Source organism: Ambystoma mexicanum, chromosome 5q (genome assembly GCF_040938575.1).
Source record: "Ambystoma mexicanum isolate Mex_15411 chromosome 5q, UKY_AmexF1_1, whole genome shotgun sequence".
Classification (NCBI taxonomy): domain Eukaryota; kingdom Metazoa; phylum Chordata; class Amphibia; order Caudata; family Ambystomatidae; genus Ambystoma; species Ambystoma mexicanum.
In genome coordinates this window covers 1,267,404,277-1,267,427,785 of record NC_090933.1, presented here as the reverse complement: position 1 = coordinate 1,267,427,785, position 23,509 = coordinate 1,267,404,277, and the positions used below count along the sequence as shown (strand labels likewise).

Genomic DNA, 23,509 nt, shown 5'->3' with positions numbered 1-23,509 from the left:
ATTACCAGAACAATCTACACAGTAGAACAAAAGTGAGGTGGAAAAACAGAACTGAGGCCAACGGGCGCCACGTATGCTACTTGTACACCCGATGACGTAGGCCTTCGAGGGACCATCGACTCAATGACATCGACGCACAGCGCCCTCTGCCGAATTCTTTTTCCGAAGCAGCTAAAGCTGGATGGAATACATCTAAGATGACAAATACGTTGGAGGAACATCCAATTGAAAGAACATTACCAGTGGTAAGTAACTTGTTCTTCTTCAGGAAAGAGCTATGAAGGTCTTCTCCGAATCTTCATGTGCCAATCGAAGTCTCATAAAAATGTGGGGCCCCCACTGCTCGTGCATTGCCCCCACCCTGTACAACCTTTTCACGAGGCCTCTGTTCAATATTCTGGACACACTGGGCATCTCATACACAAACTATTCTAATGACACCCAGGTGCTCATCCCCCTCTCAGGTGATTATCTGTCTGACCTGAACACCCTCAACTCCATTTACTCAACGATCCAAATCTGGATGGCAGAAAACTGGTTATACCTCAACAGCGGCAAAACCGAACATCTGTTAATTGGATCGCCTGCCACCTTGGGTAAACTGGACAAGCAATACAGCTCCTTCACCGCTGATCATATCCCCATCTCTGCTCCCAATCTGTTATCTCCCTGGGCATCTACTTTGACTCTAACCAGACGATGAATAGGCAAGTCAATGCCATCGCCTCCTCCTCAGCTTACCACTCCAAATTGCTTAATGCAGTTAGACCGTTCTTATCCCAATAGAATTGCCTCACCATTGCTAGGGCAATAATTGGGTCAAGACTGGACTACCGTAAAGTCCTCTTCATAGGGACCTTCTGCAAGAACATTACTACATTACAACAAGTACAACATAACGTCCTTAGGGCTGCCACAGGCATCTCACGAAGGGACCTCATCTCTAAGGTTAGGAGGCAGATCCACTGGCTTCTTGTTAAGGAAAGGATTGTTTTTTAAAACCCTCGCCCTGATGCATAAGTGTGTCCATGACTTGGCACCCCCCCCTACCTGGTCCAAAGGATTACCAAACCTACCCCAGCTAGGCCTACAAGCACGGCATACACCAACAGGATCTCTGTACCAAAGGCCTGCAGAGTTTGTGCGGGCGGTACCAGTTTCCCAACCATAGCAGCCACTTACTGGAACTCCCTCCCCTCTCATATAAGGCTAATGGACTCTCACACAGCTTTCCGGAAAGCCATCAAAACCAGGCTATTTGTATGACACTGCACCTGTACCCTCCCCTTTGCTTCTTCTGCTCTGTATCAAACATGCTGTTGTTGTTACCCTCATAACTACCTGTATGTATCTGTGTAAATGTAACCAAGTAACATGTACCAAGTAAACTTGCGGTTCGGCTGCATTCCTGTAACCCTGAATTAAGCCTACCTACTCTCATCTGTAATAGCGCCTCGATGCCCGTGGGCTGTAGTAGTGCGCTCTACAAATCCCAAAATAAAAATAAAATAAATAAGTGCAGAGAGGGGACTGTAGGGTTACAGATACAGACCACAAGTGCTGGGGGAGCCAAGTGACATTGCAAGGTGCAACAGGACAGGCAGGGACCTGGGTCCAAGTTCAGAGGGTAGCCATGTGACCAGTGCATGGAACATATGGGTTATCAGCAGGGGAGAGGAAGAGAGAAAGCGGAGGTGAAGAGTAAGATCTTGAGTTGCTTCCGGAACCAGAGATGGTTCTGCTAAAGTTTGAGAGAGGCAGGGAGGCTGTTCCAGAGGGTGGCTCCAGCCAAAGAAAGAGATCTACCACCAACTCTCTACTTGGAAAAGCGACTGACCACCAGAGAGTTGGAGGTGGCTAAGCGGAGAGCTCGAGAATGGAGATACGTAGGAAAAGAGAGAGTAGGTGATAGTGCGGTCGCAGGTCCCAGAAAGCTTTATGGACAATGCAGAGGGTCTTGAACTTGATCCTTTCCACCACTGGGAGCCAATGAAGAGATTTCAGAGCTAGAGAGATACGATCCCTGGGCTTAAGGCCAAGGACAAGTCTTGCAGCCCTGTTCTAGATAAACTGTTGAGGACAGAGAGTAGAGGCATGAATGTTTAGAAAGATGCTGTTGCAGTAGTCCAGCCTCAAGAGGCCCAGAGCTCTGGAGACAGTGAGCTTCTGGGGGAAAGTAAGGAAAGGAAGAATACCTCCGAGGAGGTGCAGCTGATAGTTTGACTTCTTAGAGACGTCGCAGATGTGAGGAGAGAAGAAGAGGATGGAGTAGAAGATGACCCTGAGGTTCTTAGCCTCACAGGTAGGAGCAGGAAGAGGACCCACAGTGGGCCGCCAGACAGAGAGGAAAAGTGGGAGCTGGTGTTCTGATGAGGAGGATCTCCATCTTACTGGCATTAAGGCAGAGATCATTGGTGGCACGCCATTCCTGATTTGCAGACAGACAGGTAGGAATGAGAGAAGGAGTAGAGGTGGCCGAGGGGAGCGTGAAAGAGAGTTGGGTGTCATTAGCATAACACTGAAAATTGGAACAGAAAGCAGCCATGCAATGGGCAAGAGGTGCCAGGTATTGGTTGAACGGCCAGGGAGAAGGTTATACCCATGGGGAACACCACATGTGTGTAGAGAGAGAGAGAAAGACAAAGACAAAGAGAAAGAGAGAGAGAACCCCAGTTGGACCTGCGAGGGTCGGTCAGTGAGAAAAGAGGTCAGCTAGACCAGGGCTATACCCAGGTTATCACAGAGGCGCTTAAGCAAGATAGCATGGTTGACTGCGTCGAAAGCAGAAGAAAGAATGAGGGGAATGAGAACAGAAGGAAAGTTAGAATCAAGGTTCGAGAGCAGGTCTTCACAGATGTTCAGGAAAGCAGTTTCCGTCGTTCTAGCCGCTCTGAAGACAGACTGATGGTCATGGAAACAACCAACAGATTCAGTATGAAAGTTAATCTGGGAGATGGCCAGCTTTTCCAAGAGTTTGCCCAAGAAAGGAGTGATAGAGATCGGGTGATAGTTAGCCAGAGAGGAAGGATCGGCAGAGGGCTACTTTAATTGGGCACTCAGAGCTACCCATTCCATCCCACTTACTCGTATTTTCCTTCACGGGCAAGCAACCTAGGCCTAGCCTAATGTATAAGGAGCGGGCATAAGCTGGCTCCACTGTATTCAGGTATAGCTCCATGCCCTGCGTAGCTTTAAGCTCTAAGTTGTTTGAACCAGTTGCCAAGGCTAATGAGATTTCTGGTGCCCTTATTAGTTTATATCTATGAAAAGTCACCTTGACTCTCCCTTTCGCGTTATCTCCCAAAGTCTGTGGGTTTTGCCAATATGGACATAAACACAAGAGGGCAAGCCATTTTTTTTTATGTGGGCCAACCAGTGAATCCTGTGCCATCCCCCGAATGTCAATACATGCTCTAATCCTTCCGGTATTTTACTAGCTTCTGGTTTCCCCAAACTCAGTGCCAGTAATAAACCGGTCTAATACTTATTTCTTCGTCAATGGGAGAGAGACCCCACTTCATACAAACTGTACTAGTGTGGGTGCTTTGGGGAAGCAGCAAAATCACTTTCAGAAATGTGTTCTCGGTTATTGTTAGGGGGGTGGCATCAGCGTAGCCCCAGACTTCAGCGCCATATAATGCTGCTGCCTTAGCCTGCGGTAGGTATAGCTTTAGGGCCGGGCATATTGCACCCCTTCCGTGCCTAGAATGTTAGGCTTTCAGGGCCCCACTGGTTTTTTTGTAATAGAGTCTTGGCTTTGGCAACCTGACCAACCCAACGACCCCCACTTGAGAACCGAATTCCCAGATAATCATACCAACCCACTTCTTGTAGAATTGTACCCCCACCTCCAATTTCAATGGTTTGATTCCAAATGATTTTGATGTAAAGACCATAGCCTTAGTCTTGGAGGCATTTACCTCCAGCCCAAATTTACCACATTCATCTGCTAGAGTGGACAGGGCAAGGCACAGTCCCATAGGGGTGGTGAACAATAGGACTGCATTGTCAGCAAAAAACAAAATTGGGATGCGGTTCCACCACAACCTTGGCAGATCCGTGCTCACTGCCAATAGTCACTCAATAAAGAGTTAATATACAAACCGTATAATACCGGAGCAAGGACACAACCATGTTGGACCCCTGTGCGTTTGCCTCCTCTCCCACAGCAGACAGTTGCTGTATTGTCATTATACAAGAGTTTAATCGCTCGCAAAAGTTCACTGGGGATATTTTTGGCATGCATAACTGCCCACACGGTTTTCTCTAGGGATGCTGTCAAATGCTGCCTTGAAATCCACGTATACACCATATAAATTGGTGTTTGCGATTCTCAGTTGTTTTTGGACCACTAAGTAGAACCGGAAGCACTTATGTATCATGCGTTTTCCTGCCTAGAACCAGGCCTGAAGATGACTCAATTGCTTGGTATCATCCATCCATGCCACTAGGTGCCACAGCAGGACCTTACCAAATGTCTTTCCTGTGGCATCCGGTAAGGTAATGGGTCTATAATTTCCCAGGTCTGCCCGGTCACCCTTTTTGTACATGCAGACTATTACTGCTGATGTCCAGGTATAAGTCACCCAGTCACTCTGCATTACAGTGTTAAATGCCATGGTTAATACTAGGGCCCAAATTGCAAGCATGCTTTTATAGAGATCCACCGGCACCCCATTGGGTCCCGGCGTTTTACCTGCCTTCTGTACTCTTATAGCCCTCTCCACTTCTGCGAGTATGAATGTTAAGTTGACAAGTCCATTATGCACAGGTCCAGTCCCCCATCAAATATGGGGCTCATACATGCTCCCTTCCCCTTAGATGGAAATGAGTACAAACCTGCAAAGTGGGCATACCATCTGGTCGGGCTTATACTTTCAGGGTCGATTGCATCACCCTTTATATCCATATCCGTAATAAGATGCCAGAACCTAACTTGGTCCCACTCTGCACACATTCGATCAGGGTAGCCCACCTACCATGTAGGTACTGAGATTTCTTACTGGCTGTGATCTTCTTATATACCCTCCGTAACCACTGCACATGAGCTCCATCTACCTGGCCAGTGGCCCTCAGGCATGTGACCAGGGCTTGCTTTGCTTCCCTGCACACCTTGTCGAACCAGAAGTTCGATTTATTACCCTCCTGTCTTGGTCGCCTTTTCGGCATGGTCAGGGATTCTCCTAGCGACTCAATTAAAGTGAGATAACTTGCACGTTTACTTTCAAGAGAGGTACTTGCCTCACAAATGCACTTGTGCAGCACTATAATTTTACTGTACCAAACTGGAGCAAGATCAACCAGGTTCAGGCTCACCCATTTCACAGAGCTCCTGGCGTTACCATGAACCATCACGGACACTGCCTTATCCACTGTCAGGTCTGACTCAGGTGAAAGGTCTTTAATTGGAGAAGTATCAGCCTATGATCGCTCTCTAAGCAATCTTCTATCGATCTCTGAGGCGGCTGGGTGTAATCTTGCATGTCTATTAGCAATTATGCAGGGCATACTTTCTCTGGGCCGAATGGCTGCCGGAGAAGTTACCTTATTTGTATTAACACTGAAGATTGGCCTTTGTATGGTAAATGTCCCTATACTAAATCGCAATGAGAGTGACGGCAAGTCGCTCACGAGTTCCATCTGTTTAGTCACCTGGGTGATAGCACACCAATTCAATGCGTCCAGATTTGTAGGGATAGAGACAGTGTGGCATGCAACAAGAAGGGTAAAATGGGGAGACACGTTGGTGAAAAAATCTCAAACCCAAAGTGTATCAGGCCATCATACATGAAATAGAAGCAATTAGCACCCTTCCATCTGGTTCTATAACCATTTAATATAACAATTAACTATTATAAAGTTATGACACAAAGTCTTCAGGATCCATTCACCAGGCCTGTCAGACAAACCAAGCATAAGGAGTAAGCAAAGGACGGGTGGTTCGACGAGGAAAGCAGAGCTGCCAAGTGTGATTTAATATGATGTCTTAGTGAGGGTACACTGGTAAATCTGCACAATCCCAGGACTGCATACAAATCTTTGATTCAGAAGAAAAAGGCAGACTTTAACCAGGATAGATGGGACGAGTTGCACTCTGCATGTGTAAATAGCAACTCCCATCAGTTCTGGAAAATGGTTGCACTTTAAGATCGTAATGCTCCCAATGCCCTCCAGTGCATCATACCCCCTACTTCATGGCGGAAGCACTCTGGGAAGCTGTGCCAAGTTAGGGCAGACCAGCTGGAAGAACGCTTAAAATCAGAGAATATGCTCCCAACATTTGCAAATGCCCTGATCCTTACAGAGAGGCAGGTAGAAAGAGGTATACATGAACAAGCTAAGGGTAATCTATACAAAGATGAACCCTCAATATTGGCTCCCTTTTGGTGCTGTGCCTTTAATGTAGCAATGGAAAACAGGGCAACACCAAGGTCATGGAGGAATGCGGAAAAGGTTCTGATCTTCAAGAAGGGGACAGGGAACAACCTGGGAATTACCGCTCCATTTCACTTCTAAATGAGGCTGGGAAAATGTTTGCCAAAGCTATCCTGGAGCGATTACAGAACTGGGAACAATCAAGAGGGTTCATTAGCCACCTACAAGTTGGTTTTTGGAAAGGGTACAGCACAATAGATCAGAGCTTCCAATTCCATCTAATCCTGGATAAATAGTCAGCCCTTAGTCGTGTCAGGATATATGCGGTCTGAGTAGATCTAAAGGACACTTTTGACTGTGTTCCCAGGAATTCCCTGTGGCAAGTGCTGAGAAACAAAGGTATCCCCCAGAACTTCTTGATCAAAATCCAACAGCTGTGTACTGATAACACATTGTTTGTATGCAGAGGTTTGAGGGGGGAGTTGACACACCCAATTGCTTTTCAGAGAGGTGTCCGGCCAGGCTGCATGCTAGCCCCACTCCCAATCAATGAGGTTATTGACCCACCTAGATTGGGCAGCACCAGGTTCCCTGCACTGTTATTTGCGGATGACGCAGTGTGGCTGGCCACAACCCCAATGTGTTTTAAGACCACTCCGACAAAGTTCATTGACAAATGCAATGAATTGGGTCTTGAGCTCAATAAAGACAAAACAAACACACTTGTCATCAGACCCCACCTGGCACAATCCTTGAGCTTGACATCAAGGTGGATGGAACAAATCTAGAACATGCCCTATCCTACGACTACCTTGGAGTCAGGTTCATGGACAACGGTTTGTGGTTGCAGTAGGTAACTAACGCAATAGCCAATCGTAAAAAGTATTGTGGCGGCATAGGGCATTTTTACCGAATGCATCACAGCGATGCCATTAGCTCAGTCCTGCTATTACACCGGATGCAGGCCATTTCCTTATCACTATATGGGGCCGAGGTATGGGGACACATGGGTTCGAAATCTCTGGCCATTGTTGAAAGGACATTTTTTAAAAATGCTATTCATGTTACCAAGTTCTTCGCCTAGCACTGGTATATTTATGGAATGCAACCTTCAACCGGTCGAAGATCGAGCAAGGTTGAAACCCCTTTTGTATTGGATGAGGATTTGGACCTCGCCAGATTTGGCCATATATAAAGATGCCTTGGTGCATATTTTGTCTCTAGTGGGGTCCAAGACCCTCCCATAGTTCAGATAAGTGAAAACAGAATGATCTAAACTGAATATGGACCAGTACTGGAGAGCTGAAGCGACAGATCAAATGTGCGGGTGGTGCCCTCTCCCATTACAGGTTAGAAGAGGAATGCACCACTCTTAGTACCGTTTTGCATTATTTATTGTATAAACCTGATTTGGGGCTTGAGCCTTACATGGACCTGAGTAGCCCGAGAAATGTCCGGCCGCTATATATATATACAGTTCTCTCTCAATACTCTAAAAGTGGGATCTTTTACACAGAATTGTAGAGGGTCAGGAGGTTCTTTGATTCTGTCATAAAATAACTGGAAAAAAGACAGACACCGATTGTTTGATGCAGGTAATGTTATGTTATGAGTGAATATGTTTCTACCACTTTTTTTAATCAGCCAATCAATCCGTTATTATTTTGTTTTACCTCAACACTTATCAAGGGATTGGAAAGTGTAAATTATAGTTCCCAAGCAATTATAAGCATTTCTCTTCTACAAGTGGTTAATTTATTCTCTAAGCACCGAGTAATTCACTTAGAAAATGTTCACTGACTGTTTTTAGCTAATTTAAATGTTTGTGCCCTAAACATGCTTGGGTAGGGTTTAGTGTAATGCTTCAATAAGGCATAGAGAAGCAGTTTGTTTGCTTATTCAATTCTTGACAAATGCCTTGTTTTTACTAGAGTGGTGACTTACTGAGGTGATCTGTATGTATGGGCTTGGGGGTTGGCCATCTGAGGAACAAACACACCTTTTCTCTTTTTGGGGGTGAGGGAGTTAATTATATTTATGTGCGGTCTTTAACATCATTAATATCACACACTATATCTGCTGTGACGTGTTCATCATCATCATACACCATCTCTATGGGACTTAAACATAATATGTGTCACACACTATCTCTGGGAGGGACTTTATCAATGAAAGCCCTCACCATCTCTGTAAGGACATTAATATCATAATCGCATACTATCTCTGTAGGAACTTGAGCACTAGTCTTACGATAAAAATTCTCTCATAAGTATCATGCACCATCTCTCTGCGGACATTAACATCATTATAAATCACACACCATAACTGTAGGACATTAACACTAGGTTAACTACTTACTACCTCTGAGAGGGACTTTAACATCATTGTTAGCCCAAACCATCTTTGCGAGGATTATAACACCATTCTAATCAGATATTAAAATGAGTGTTAAGATAAAATGTCACTGTGGTTCTTTGACATCATTGTTATCACACAGCATCTCTCTGAGGACTTTATCATCATTATGATTACACACCATCTCTGTGGGAACTTGGATATCATTATTATCACACACCATCTATGTGTGGACCTGAACATCAGTATCACAAAACACAATCTCTACGGGGTCTTCAACATCGCCATCATTGCACACCATTTATACGGGGACATAAACATCATGATAATCACACACCCTCAATGTAGGGACTTAAACATTAGCATTATGATACAACATCTATGTGGGATCTTTAACACCATTTTCACACATCATCTATGCGAGGACTTTATCTTCATCACATACCATCTCTATGGGGACCTTAACACAATTAATATCACCTATTATCTCTCAGTGGAACCTCAATGTCACTAATAGTCCACACCCCCTCTGTGAGGACTTTAGCATCATTGTAATCACACACCATCTCTCTGGAGCCTGCAGATATTACTATTAAAACAATCTTTGTGTGGACGTTTACTTTACCATAATCACATACAATCCCTATTTGGAAATGTCACTTTTGTCGCAAAGAGGACAGTAACATCTCTATCATCACACCAATCCGAGAGAGGCGATGTGTGACCTTGTAGCAATCCTGAATTCAAATCCCTGCTGCCCACTGAACCACAGTATGTGATGCTTTATTATTCACCTCATCTTTATGTGCCCCAGTTCTCCTTTCTGACTTATTTGGGGTGTTGTAATAGGGTTTAATGCCCGACTGAAGTTCTGTTAAGTGAATATCTTACAGGAAGTGCAACCACATTACCATCCATCGGTTGTATGTCTCTAGGATGTGGAACAAGTTATGTACCTCTGTCAAGACCTGAAAGAATCTTTGCACACCATCCCTGTGGGAATGTATCATTACTACAATCACACACCATTCTTACAGTTACTTAAACCTCATCATCATCATCATCACCACCACAGAAATAGGGGGAAGTTATCATCATTGTATTGTCCCTTGTTAAGACATTAAATTGCCCTCATCACACACCATCTCTGTAAGGACTTAAATTCCACAGACATCATACCATCCAGGATGCAACTCCAATATCCGACATCGATGTAGGTATTTCAATCCACGATAATCAAATACCTCTTATGTAATGAATATAACACCCACATATTACGCACGTCTCTGTGGTGACTTAAATATCCCCAAAAAAATCCACCATCTCTGTGGAAACTCCAATTTCACAGTCATCACACACCATCTCTATGAGGACTTCAATAGCTTAATCATCACACAGCATCTCTGTGAGGACTGTACCATGTCCTTCTTCACTCACACCCTCTTTTGGGACTTAAACATTTGTGACATCACAAATATTGTCTGTGGTCACTAAAAAGCATCTTTTAAACCTTAATGTGATCTTCAGTCACATCACACAACATCCAGGTGGGAACTTTAACACCACAATGTCCACACAACATCTTTGTGGGGACTTCAATGGCATGATGAACACACACAACCCCTACAAGTACAATAAAACTCAGCTCATCACACATAAAATCTGTTAATAATCCAAAACAACATACTTTATGTGTGTACACTCAAAATCTCACAGTCATAACACACCATCACTCTGGGGACTTCCGTAGCACAATCCTCACGCACCATCTCTGTGAGGACTTTACCATATCCCTCCTCTCTCAATCCCACTGAGACCTAAACATTTCTAATATCCTACACACTATCTTTGGTTACTTACACATCTCTGTTGGTCCTAAATGCCATGCTTCACTCTCATCACACAACATCCATGTGGGGACTTTAAAACCACTATATTCACATTCCATCTCTGTGGGGACTTTAATGCCATGATTATCACACACCATCCCTGTGGGTACTTTTAGTGCCACCATCCTCACGCACCAGCACTATGAGGACTTTAAAACCACTCTCATCAACACATTCCCTGAGGAGGCATTCATCTCGCGGTCAAAATAGATCAGCAAAATACGCCATCCTAAATCAGAGAGCAGATAGTAACACCATTATATCATGCCATTCTTGTGGTAGGGTCTATTGTAAAGGTTACATTTGTGATTGTGAACCCAGGAAGCCTACATCTCAATCACAGATTCCTCTCTGTATGACATAGTGGGAATCACAAGCAAACATTTAAAACCCTGAAGCAAATGGAATGTGGCTGCTGGTCAAATTAAGTTTATTTAAGTGAACATGCAAATGGGACTTGGACCGAAATAAAAATATTAAAACGATACCTTATCGTCATGTAATCACACACCATCTCTATGGGGACCTTATCGCGTGTGTGTGTGCGTGTGCGTGTGCGTGCGTGTGCGTGTGCGTGTGTGTGCGTGTGTGTGTGTGTGACCATTGAACAGGGCTGGTTCTGAAAAGCCATTTCAGGACACATACTTATGGACATGGCTGGGAAGTGCTGGGATTAAGGAGGGCTTGGAGCTGCTACATAAACCATAGCCACACAAACTACATTACTATTGTTAGGGGAGTTTTCCTAAGTCTACCAACAGGTGAGACTCTACAAAACGATCCCTTGATATACAGGCCCAAACTCTTAGTATAGGTCTGTACTACCCAAAGGAGCAGTAGAATGGCAGAGCAACCAAGCTGATCTTATGAGGAGGATGTGAACTGTAGGTAAGTACAATGAACTCAGTCAATACATAGGCCCAAAGGAACTCTCACACACACTTGCAGGTGTAGTAAAATAGATATTTATTTTACATACACAAGGAAAAGTTATGAAAGTACCATTTAAGCTAATCAACACAATGGAAAACATCAGCAACACCTTTTCAAGTGAGTAAACCAATAGTAAGGGAATGTACGAGGCATGAACACAGTTCAATGATAAATCTAATATCCAGGTTTCTAAGCGTGGAAACCGGGATCAAACCTTTGTTGCTCTGCGTCTTGCTTCCAAACGAGCAAGTTGCCCCCGAGCTATCCTCCTGAGAAACTGTAAATTAATTTATTAAAGACACTCAGACAATGTACTGTTGTAAGGAAAAAGGGTTATTCAGCACCAGCAATAACAATATACTACTTTTCAATGATTCCAATACTTTAGCAGTCCATTCCCTAACTAGTTAAGCGTTCTTCAGAGTCAGTTGAGGAGGGGTGCAAAGTGGCGTGCAGCAGCAGAAAAGAAAGTTCCACACTTCAATTAATTTCAAGGAGGATGCTTTGGTGGAATAAAAAAAAAAAGTTATCAGGGGCCTTGGAAAGGACTCCCTATAAGTGCACAAGTATTAGGCCTGGCCAAGTGGTGTGGGTGAACACCCAAACACTGGATACTGCACTCCAATAACACAGGAGCGACAATTTGGCTTGAGGCAAGTACTACCCCGAGCCCCACAGTACCGGAGGAGTGTTGAAGAAGATACAGCTGGATTCTTTCCTATGCTGCAGAAGTGGACTTTTTACAAGCTCCAACAGTAAACAATCACTTCCTGGTCAATCCGCCTCGAGTCTCCAGTCTTGTACTCTGGTGAGGGGACTTCGAGATGAGGGATTTCATCTCTGGGGGTCCAACTGGGGGTCTCACCAAAGTTCAGGGAGGATTCGTCCACCGAAACATGATGCACTGCAATTGGGTCGGAGGTCGGAGGTCCCCTGGTATTGGGCGTTTGCAGTCCTGGAAGGTCACAGCAAGTCGGGGATGGCTCGTTCTGCAGGTCGTCTTATTGCTAGTTGGTCCCACCAGCCAAAGGGAAGTAGTGGTCCTCTTCGGAGCTCCTCTGTCAATTTGAAAACGGAGTCACAACAGCAGTGGTCTCTTTGCGTTTACTGGAAGGGGTTGCCGGCGTCTCTGGTTGTTTTCTGCTTCGGATCTTCTGTTCCAGTGGTCGACTTGCCTTCTGCCTCAGGAACCTCACCTTTTATCAGTATTTCCAATTCATCCTCTGCAAACTCTCCCTGCAATGTACAGAAAGGGGTGGGTGGCAGTGCAATCAGGACAGTCTGCCCCTCCCCACCCCCCAGTAGGACATCTCAGGGACATCAGCAGACGAAGATAACAGAGTTACGGGATCCTCCAACGCTTCCTGTCCTCGCAGACACACTGGAGCCTCAGGGGGCTACACAAATAGTTCCCGCCGAAGACAAGACTTGCATCAAGACCTCTCTCTCCCAGGATGGCAGAAGAAGGGCCAAGAAAAAACAACCATGCAAGAAATGGTGAGAAAACGAGCAATCATGTTGGAACATAGGTGACCCTCCTGTGCATAGCTGCAGCTGTGACTGCAGCCTGTGGTGGAAAGCCACCAGCCATAACTATAGGGTTGTTACTGAAACTGAAAAGTTACAGGAGCAGGGTGAAGGGAGATACTAGGTATCCCCTCAGCTCTCCATATAAGGTAGTGTGTGCTTATCTCTCAAAAAGGAAAAGCTAGGAAGGATAAAAGGTATCCCCCTATACTTAAGAACAGTAGTTATTAAGAAAAATCAAAATCAAAAAAGGAGAGCCCATATGGCTCTCAGCAACACTACAAATAGGGTGCTGTGTGCTGCAAACGTGAAACACAGATGCCTTTAAAAAAGGTATGGAAGAAAGCAAGCCTCCATAAAGTAAAACATATAGAACAGGGTTTTCATGATTTGAGCAGAAAAGAATGAATGATGGGGAAAAAGGCTCCCCTCATTCAGGAGAAAAAGAAAAAGGTCCAGAGGTTCAGCAAAAAGTGCTGGTGGTCTTACTAGGAGAGGGGATCAAACATAAAACTGATCAATCTCCCCAAGAGCTGTCAAATCTGCTTCAATTCCCGCGACCCTGCGGCCGAGCTCCCTGCGTCCACACTTGTGGGTGCAACATCAGAGAAGACATCTCTTCATGAGGCTTTGCCCAAGTTTCCTGCCCTGTCCACTAAATGCTATTTGTGACCAAGTAGCTTTTTCATTGAACCCCTTACACACCACGTTCCTTACCTGGCCCTTTTTCAATGCCTGTATCCAAGCTCCCCGGCAGCTTCTTCAGCCGATTTGCAGAGACGTGACACTTTGCGGTCTAGCACACAACATGTAAGCCCAGCACTCAGGAAGCATGCTTACATCTCACCAATTATGATCTTTGGTTTACCTTTAGATCGCCATCCTGTATCACAGTGCTTTCATCCTGAGTGATGAGGCTTAAGGGTCTCACCACTGTTCTACTTGTGTATTGTGAGAAACCAGAAGGTGTCTCACCCACTAGTCCCCAGGGATCTGTCATCCAGGTGGCCATGACATGGCAATCGCTTTTGAATCTAGTTCCTGGGGGTGGACAAGTGCAGGAGGATCACCTGGGTGAGGGGTCTTCGGGGAGTGGGATTGGGACACCGGATGGCGAGATGCGGAATCCCCTCTCTGTAACACCTTAACCCAATTCAACTAGGTAGGATACGTAGGAACTATAGTCCCCCCCACCCCTTTCCTAAACGAACACATACACACGGACAGCATGCTCTGGGAGAAAACAGACTAACACCCGAGCAGTATACATTACATGTCCCAAAACAATAGTCAGGCGAGGTCAAGCAATTACTGACCGACATGTACACCAGACTTCCATTAAGCTTCTCCACACAGATAAAAGGCGGTGCATGAAGGCACACTGTGATCGAGGCAAAGCACACAAAGAAACAGCAGTTAGGAGACGGCAACTGAATGCGGGACGAAAGACAGCGAACTACGAGGGGTTTGCATGAGGGAAATTCCGTTATGATCAAGAGACCCCGAGATTGGACAGCTTAAGGCCCGGAGACAAGTCTGAAGAATCCTGCATTGTGTGCCGGATGTACCCGCGCTCGACTCGGGGAGAAGCAGCAGCCGCCATGGTACAGTCATTGGCTCCAAGAATAAATTAGTGTAAGGAAGGCATGTATCAAACAGTAAGACAGACGCAAGTGACCACAGTTCAATGGTGTTTATTGCACTTCAATTGGGTTTAAAAAACACCCATCATATCCTAAATCTAAAGATGAAAGCAATATACAACCATCAAATAAGAATATTGCAGTCCTAGTGGTGTCTTGTCCATAATAAAAGGGCCTATGCTAATAAACCTATTGCCAATACTTACTTCTAAATATAAATGGTGTGGGAAACAATGTTACACAAAAGGAAAAGTGTTCAAGAAATGATATGTCAGAATAGTTGAGCCGTTATCTTCCCTTCCTTGCGTTTTCTGCATGAGACAAGGCGGCACACTCAAGCTTAGCACATACTCTGGCTTTTCTAGCACGAGGATGCAGTTCAAAATCTCACTATCAGGACCTTCTGTGCCAAAGTCTCATTGCCATTCAAAGTCTCTTATTTCAATGCAACAAACATTCAAATGTTCCTTTCTCAACAGTATTCTCATATGCACCAGTTCTCCGGTGCATCACTATTCACCCCGGGTCCCCCTCTGCCAGGCTCAGACCCACTTTAACACAAAACCTTCAATTGGTCTTCTCATTTTCCAAACTTTCTTTACTGTATCAAAATCAAAGACTTTTTTACTCTGTGCAGGATTTTGCTAGACCTGTTTTAGGACCACTTCGATTCACAATTCTTTGTTCTCTTCTTAATTCAACCAATATGACTGATTCTTTAGTAGCTGAGCCTCACGCTTTTGTCTCTCGGCGCCTGGATGCCCACGGGATTTGCCGCGATACAAACAAAATAACATAACAATACATCCTTTTAACTTCTACCACTTCTCAGCTGGATACTTTACAGAGACCTTCGATGGAGCACCCACACGGTGCCAGACCACTCAGTCAAAGGTATCTTATCTGGCTTTTCAAACTTCAAATACTCATCAACAGTTCAACTTTACTTGCGTCTTATATCACATGTGTTTTAAAAATCCAGAGCTCGCCATACAATGTTGCTGCTTGCAACCTTGGCTTCAACACAGACCGGTCTTGTATCGGTCTCCCCAAATCACCAGCAGTGTTGATTTCACTGACGCCGCTTTGTTCGTGGAGCCAAGGAGGGTACCACAGTGGCTTTAGCCTGGTTTCCTGATCTTATGTTTCCTAATCTCGGGGGCTCTTGAAAGCAAAGGTTTCTTGTCAGAAAGGTCAAGGGAACTTCCCACCTTGCGCTTCCCTCTCGTTTTGCCATCTTTTAAAACATTTTTTTTTAAGGTTCTTTATTGGCATTTTCATAGGAACAACAACAACAAACCAGGCCACAAACCACCCATCCCCCCTCCCCCCCCCAACATGACACGAGATATTCCACAAACCCGAAATCAGGCCGAAGTGCATAGGAGTAAACCACATAGTGCAACAATGCAGAGTTTATATACCATTCCGCGGCAGGCCTCTAGGCACATGCATAATGAGGCGGGGGGCACAAGACAGCACAACCCCTCATTCCCCCCCAGTGGACCAGCAGTTCAAAGCCATAAAACTGTCCCGTGTTGCCCACAGCAGGCGGACCTCTCAGCTCGGTGACGGCGAGGCCATAAGTGTCTGTGGTGAAGTGGTGTCCAAACGCCCATCACTCCTATGAAGGAGGTATGACGTATATGCGTCCCACATCCTAGTATTCCCCCAGGTGTTCCCCTTCATCTCACCCCATCTCAGTTCCATATCGTTACAGTACATGATATCCCGAGGCCACTGGGAAATTGTCGGAGCCACAGCACTACCCCAGCCCATAGCAACCCTCCGCTTGGCCAAGATCAGCAGGAGAGAAATCAACTTCCTAACCCCTTTCATTACCTGGGCAGTGTATCCCAACAAGTCCATCATCGGATCCGGAGGGTACCGCTGACCCACGATCTGCCCTATCACATCAAACACCCCTCCCCAGAACCAGCCAAGCGATGCAGTCCCATGCCACATGGAAAAACCCTGCGGGTTCATACCCACACCTATTACAGGCCACGGACCTGTGGGGGAAATAACGATGTAAACACTCCAGAGAGTAATAGTATTGATGTAGTAATTTGTAATGCACAAGCTTGAAATTGGTATTAATAGCCCCCTTCCTCGTGCCTTCACAGCAGTATAGCCACACGTCTTCCGAAACCTCCCTTCCCAACAGCTGTTCCCACTCTACACGCGGAGATGATACAGACAGCGATCTGCCCTCCAGCCCCGCTGCATAAAGCCGCTTGACCAACCCTCGATCCAAGCCTCCCTTGACCACACTATCTAACAGCTGCGCCACCGGGGGTTGCTCGGGAAAGGTCGGAAAGAGCTGCTTCAGCGCCACCCAGAGCCTGTAATATGTAAAGACATCTAGCGCAGACAGAATCCCATTGTTTCTCAGCTGATCAACGGTAAGGAATGTGCCGTTCAGAAACAAATCTGCAAACTTAACGAGACCCAACGGTTTAGTCATGGCAACATAGTTTGCCTCTCTCAAGTACTCCGGCAACTGACCCGCAAGTACCGCTTCCTGGTACACCCGCAGCAAATAGGGAGCGAATTTGTCCGCAAAACATTTATAAAACTCGGAGGTGAACCCATCCGGGCCGGGGACTCCCCATTGGGCAATGACTTTATAGCCTCCTGCACCTCCTCCAAAGACACCGGCCTACTCAGCCGCTCCCTCTGCCCCTCCGAGCACCAGTAAAGGCCCACCTGATCGAGAAACGCATCAATATCCGCCTGCGAAGCGCGGGACTGAGAAGCGTACAGGCGGGTATAAAACGCGTGAAACTCATTAAGGATCGAATCATCCTCAAAGTGATTCGTCCCATCCCCATCCGTGATGACCGCCACCCTGCCCCCCCCGAGGTATGCAACTGCGGGGCCCTAGCCAACAGCCTACCCGGAGCTTGACCCTCACTGTATTTCCGAGGGGCCGACCTATCCCATAAATACTGGACCTCCCACTGGGCTCGGGTACGAAACTCCTGAAGACACCTCATTATCTCCCCCTGTTGGGCCCTGGAAGGAACAGGGGCAGCCTCCTGCAACGCAGGTATCTCCTCCTCCTTCCTCTCCAAATCCCTGCAGATCTTTTTCAATATACCGGCTTCCTTAGAAATACACTCCCCCCGTATCACGCACTTAAACCCCTCCCACAGGGCACCCACAGAGGACACCGATTCCTCATTCACCTCAAAATAGTCGTCAATAGTCTCCAGTTCCCCCTGAAAAACCACATCTGTAAACTCGGTACCCTTAAACCTCCACAGTAATTTCCCCCCCATCCAACCGGACATCCATGGAAACCGGGGCATGATCAGAGAGAGTGCGAGCCAGGGTCGCTGTTTTGCCATCTTTCTTCTCTCGTTCTGCCGTCATCTTGAAACTCCGGTTTCCTCGTGTGCTTTTCCTCGCTCAGAGTGTGCTTTCGTTCTCCGCCTTTTATCTGTGTGGGGTAGCTTAATGGAAGTCAGGTGCGAGTGTCGGTCAGTAATTGCCTGACCAATATATTGGGACACGTCAGGTCTACTTCTCGAATGTTAACCTGTTTTCTCTCAGAGCGGGCTGTCCATGGGAATGTGTTCGTATAGGAAAAAGGGGTGGGGAGAAATAGAGTTCCTACGTATCCTACTTGGTAGGATGGAGTAAGGGTGTTACAGGGAAGGGGATACCGCATCTCGCCATCCAATGTCCCACTCCCACTTCCTAAAAACCCCTCACCCAGGTGATCCTCCTGCACTAGTCCACCCGCAGGGTCTGGATCCAAAGGCGATTGCCGTGCCCTGGCCACCTGAGAGAGAGATCTGCTGGGATTAGCGGGTGAGACACGTTCTGGTTTCTCACATGCCCTTCCCCTATGCGATGTAGTCGCAGCTCTTTCACAGAGAAACAGAGAAAGGAAATCAATGTTGCCCTGGTCTCTACCTTTTCGGTGTTCCACAGTGAAACAGTAGGGTTGCAGGTCTAAGAACCAATGCATGACTCAAGGGTTAGAGCCCTTTCGTTAGCTTATCCATACTAAAGGAGTTCTAGGAGATAGTATCTCAGATGGGTGCTGGCCCATTTGATGGCAAGGGCCTCCAATTCCAGCACAGTCTTTCTTTCACATGGGAAGAGCTTTCCCCACAATGAAAGCAAACCAGTATTGAACAATATTTTTCAGAGCTCGTATGCTGTTTGCATAATCATGCAGAGGCAGATAATGTGTACACTTATAATTTAATTGACACTAATTATAAAAAGTGTGTAAAATGAGGAGTATGCACGGTCTAGTTTACATCCATTCAACCTTGCAGTCAATGGGTGCATTACTATAAATGGTCAGTGGCAGCAGAGTCTTTGCTCAAGGGTGAGTGATTGTCATTACACCAATCACAGGTGTTCTAGCCTCTCAAATCTTCAAGACTACAAATAAAACATCCAAAACCAGACTCTCCAGGAAGTGAAAGCGCTGTTCAAGAACAAAACAAATGAAAGTTAAATTTGTAATTGAAATAGAAACTAAGCAAAACCTGTCCCTGTGATAAGCCAGATAGGTATTTAACTTTATGTAGCACTTCATACATGTTTCATCCAACATCTAGGCACTGTGATTATTATACCTCAAATCGATACTCACTTTACCGACCTCTGAAGGATGTTAGCCAATAAGAAAGCTCAGCCGGTTGAGCATTCGTTGCTGCTATCTGTAGGTTGCAGGTTCGAAAACCGGCAAAGCCAACTCAGCCTTTCGAGGAGTACCGACTTCGGTTTGGTGATAATTGTGATTAATAACCATTTGACCATAAGATTAGATATAGAATTTAGCATGGAGTCTTTGCCTCTCTGCACTGTTGTATCATTACATTGGCATATCATTAGCTAGTAATAGCTCCAGAAAACAAGGACTTTCATTAAACATCAAAAGATAATTTTGCTATCGAACCTCAAAACACACAATACCATTCATGTTTGCTTTACTATGTAATTGGCTAGGTTTTTGCGTTTTCAACTATTAAATATATACAGGAGAGATCAAATGGCCAGATCTTAGAAAAATCATGAAAGATGTATTCTGCCACAATGCAGAAAGCTGCTGAATGGGAATGATTTCCATATAGTTTTTTGCACACGTCGGTTGGATGTCATATACATTTTACTCTCTTGCAAAGCAGAAAAGTCATTTTTACTCGCTTGAAATCACATTTACTCTCAAAGTTTAGAAACAGGGAGTAAAATAGTCCCACCTCAAAATCTTATCTGGAGCACTGCCTGTAACACCTACAAAGTGAAATTATGCAACGCACACCCAGAGAGTAACTAAGACTGACAGAATCTTCGGCAGAATCTGGAGATTTGCCCGAGTTCCAAATGAAAGGATAGATTAGATCAATATCGTTGGGACACATTAGAAGGGTTCAGCAGCAGCATAAAGTGACTGAAGTCTGCATACCTGTCTTACACAGGAATGCAACCAAACGTCAGTGTTGCACGGCATTGGCTCAATGTTCACGATTAAGAGTCAGAGCAGACAAAATACAAACCCCAAACTGGCAGAGGCCATTCCAAATGGATATCTTGAAGGGCCACCAAACAGTGTGGGCAAAATGCAAAAGCTTCCAACATCTCCAAAAATCCCAAAAGTGGCTAAATGTGAGCTACAACCGCCAGCTTGCCAAGAGATAGACAAAGAAGAGATTAAATCTAAGAAAGAAAGGATTTGACCCTATGGAAACTGAACTCTTGCCCAGTCTTCGTGTAGGGAGGAATGTGACTGGCCAAAGAATGTCCATATTTCCCTGCACAGCTCTCGATGTATGAAGACTAGCAACCCAGGAACCAGGTTGTTGAGCTCAAGGGTGGAATGGAAGGCCGAATAACCCACCCCGTCTTTGTAAGACAGCAGTGCCAACTGCTGGTGGGCTAGTCTAGAACCCTAGGGTCTTGACAATCTTGGAATTCCGGTCCTAGTGGTATGCAGTCCTCATAGAGGCCTTTCCCTGCTCTTCCGAGAAGAACTATGGGGAAGCGGCCAGGTTTGTCACAGAAGCAAAAGCATATATGTTTGCTGAACAAGAGAGTCAGCACATCCTGGTCGAGTTCCTACAACTGTGGAGAATTAATTAATTAGCACAACCTATCTGCATGAAGTTTCAAGTGTAGTACAAAATATGTTTTCAAGAGAAATGGGATCTTGCTCGAGAACCAGGCCTACAGATCCAACACGAGGAAAGAGCTGTGTGGATTCAGTTCTGCCATTCTTTTTAGCCTTAGACATGAAAATGGCGCAGTCTAAAGATTTCACCCGCCTGACCTTTATGGAAAGTAAAAGAAAAAGCCCTACAGGTCAGAACAAGGAGTTTAATCTCCCGGATTTGACCAATGTTGTGAGTCGTCAAAATCCACAGTGCTCCCTCCAAATTCTAAAAAATGGGTCATCTACTTACTTCATAGGATTTTCACAACTGCCATAGTCCACTAAATGTAGCGGGGTACAAACCTTAGATCCGAGTCAAAGAGATCACTCGCAATGGAAGATCTAGGACCTCTTACAGTGAAAGGGTACTTGCTGACATGCCTGAAGTCATGCTGCAGGTCAAGCTTCCGAGTGTGCATAGACTCCCCTGGATTGATGCCAAAAGTTGGCAGAAGAGCATCCAACACCACTGGTGCAGAGGTTATTGGTACGTTTGGAATCAGATGTCAGAGACTTCAGAATAAGTGGTAGAAACAAGGCCTGTAAAAGGTGTTAATGATTTGCCACAGATCTTTTCTTAATGAAACACTGTGCAACATCAAACAGTTGTAGCAGCAAGCACTGTTGGTACTATAAGAAATTACACTGTTAGATCGACAGGGCGGATATTCAAGCTCTGCAGAGAGGGAGTAGAACCGAGTCAAAGGGCAGGATCTCTTTTTGCTCTGCCACGGGTTAAAGCGTACACTTGCTTAAAACCTGGACCATGTGTCAGGGTATATTCTGGAATTAGTCTGCCAAAAATGGAATCTATAAAACTAACATTTCCACCTCATCATCCCCAGTCATTCCACAAAGTTCATTCATCGCTTTAAGGGTTCACTTTAGATGTTGAGTTATGTGGTAGAATGGAATTCAGACTCAAAGAACGTTCGCCCGCCCATCCTTCCTGCAGTTCAGGAAGAATCGGTCGACTCTTCAGCACCTTAAGGAAACCTGATCACAAAGTCACAGAATGCCCCTTCCGCACTCCTCCCACAGCTCTCCCGCTTTATAACTGATGTACCGTGCTTTTATTGTACAGCGCTCCGCTACCCGACGGCTAGGTTTGCGCTGTAGGATTGTGTGTAGCCAATCGACTACTTACTACAGACTTCGCTCTAGTTAGGCAGCCTTCCAGCTCTATGCTTCCCACCTGGCTACGGTCTGTCCTTCTCGGACTAGGTCTTGCCCAGATGTGCTGGATATGCGGATGCCAGAAGGCCCCCAACTGCTCCACTCTTACCTGTCCCGAAGTTACACCAGCGAGGAAAAGTGAGATCCATGATTACTAGCTGTCTATTTATGCTATTTCTTAATCTCTGTTGTGTCGAATGTAAACCTTAGATCATTTCCATCTCTTCTTGTCTGTAGGTTCCACCAGCACCGTCCCCATCACAAAGGGTTGCAGGTCAACAAGTGACCTGAGAAGTACAGCAACATAGAGGAGGACGAACCGTCCTCAAAAAAGCTTCCATGCCATAGTGCAGGTTGAAAAATAGGATGTGTCTTTCCTAATCTATCCTGCATTCTGTAAAAGCATCTTTGGGCCAAATGCCTGCGATGAAACCATTGTTCACATATCCCTTACAATCACACTAGACCAAATCCAGGGATTGCCATTGGTTGTGCTTGGATATATATGACAGTACATTTTTGGGATAAAGGGGAGCAAGATCCAACACCACAATATAAAATATTCTCCGTTTTTTGTTTATTGCACAAATTTAAGAGTCAGGCCTCTTGTGCTCATAACAGAACAGAGGCATGCAGCTGCAACAAAGGGTATCGAGCAGGATAGCAGTCACTCACCATTCTTGGCCAAGATTTCCCCAAGCTGGTTGCACACGGTTGCCTCTTCCTGGAGGTTGCGGGCCTTCTGGGCTTTAATCTTGGCTTTCTCCAGCTCTGTGAAGGTGCCGGGGAAGAGAATGCACCCGTGGATTAATAAAGGCAACATTTCCTAATCATACTTGATCACATGCAAGCCAAGAAAACCATTACAACACATCAGTCCTCCTTGAACACCCTACATGGTCGACACTTTGCATCCACAGTCCCCATTGAAGGAAGCTTATTTACAGAGACAGTCCAGCATTAGATTTTGAGATCGGCTCAGCTGACAAGTCAGCAGGGCAGTTATTAAAGCAACATGAAAATCACTGCACTGTGGTCTGGCTAACACAAGAAGTCACGGGCTTTAAGAGTGTGAAACAGGGTTTTAACTTACTCTATAAGAAAATACAAATAATACTGAAAGGTTTGGGAGTATAAATTCTTTGGTTGTAGATAAACTTCAGCTTAGCAATCTTCCCCTCAAGCTTTCCATACAGTATACGACAAGACAGCAAGATTCAACACAAATCAGAACATGCTAGAATGTCCTGCCACCTTCACATGGCCACATAACTTGGTAGATTGATTGTCATGCTTAGCCGAGGTCATCCATGTCCATCCACTATGATCAAATGCAGCATGCCAGTATTAGCTTTTCAAGCTTTACAAAATCAAAACTGCCCATCTCAATCAAGGTGTAAAACTTAAGAATTGATGATGCCCGATCATCCACAAAA

At 45.4% G+C, this 23,509-nt stretch overlaps 1 protein-coding gene across 1 annotated transcript in view; it reads right to left on the bottom strand.

The window, feature by feature from the left end:
* Positions 1 to 23,509, bottom strand: part of TONSL (tonsoku like, DNA repair protein) — a 612,770-nt gene that overhangs the window by 542,259 nt on the left and 47,002 nt on the right. Inside the window, exon 2 of the mRNA XM_069621801.1 lies at positions 22,749 to 22,844. Coding sequence (XP_069477902.1) covers positions 22,749 to 22,844 — 96 coding nt within the window. The remainder of the gene's footprint in view (positions 1 to 22,748; positions 22,845 to 23,509) is intronic.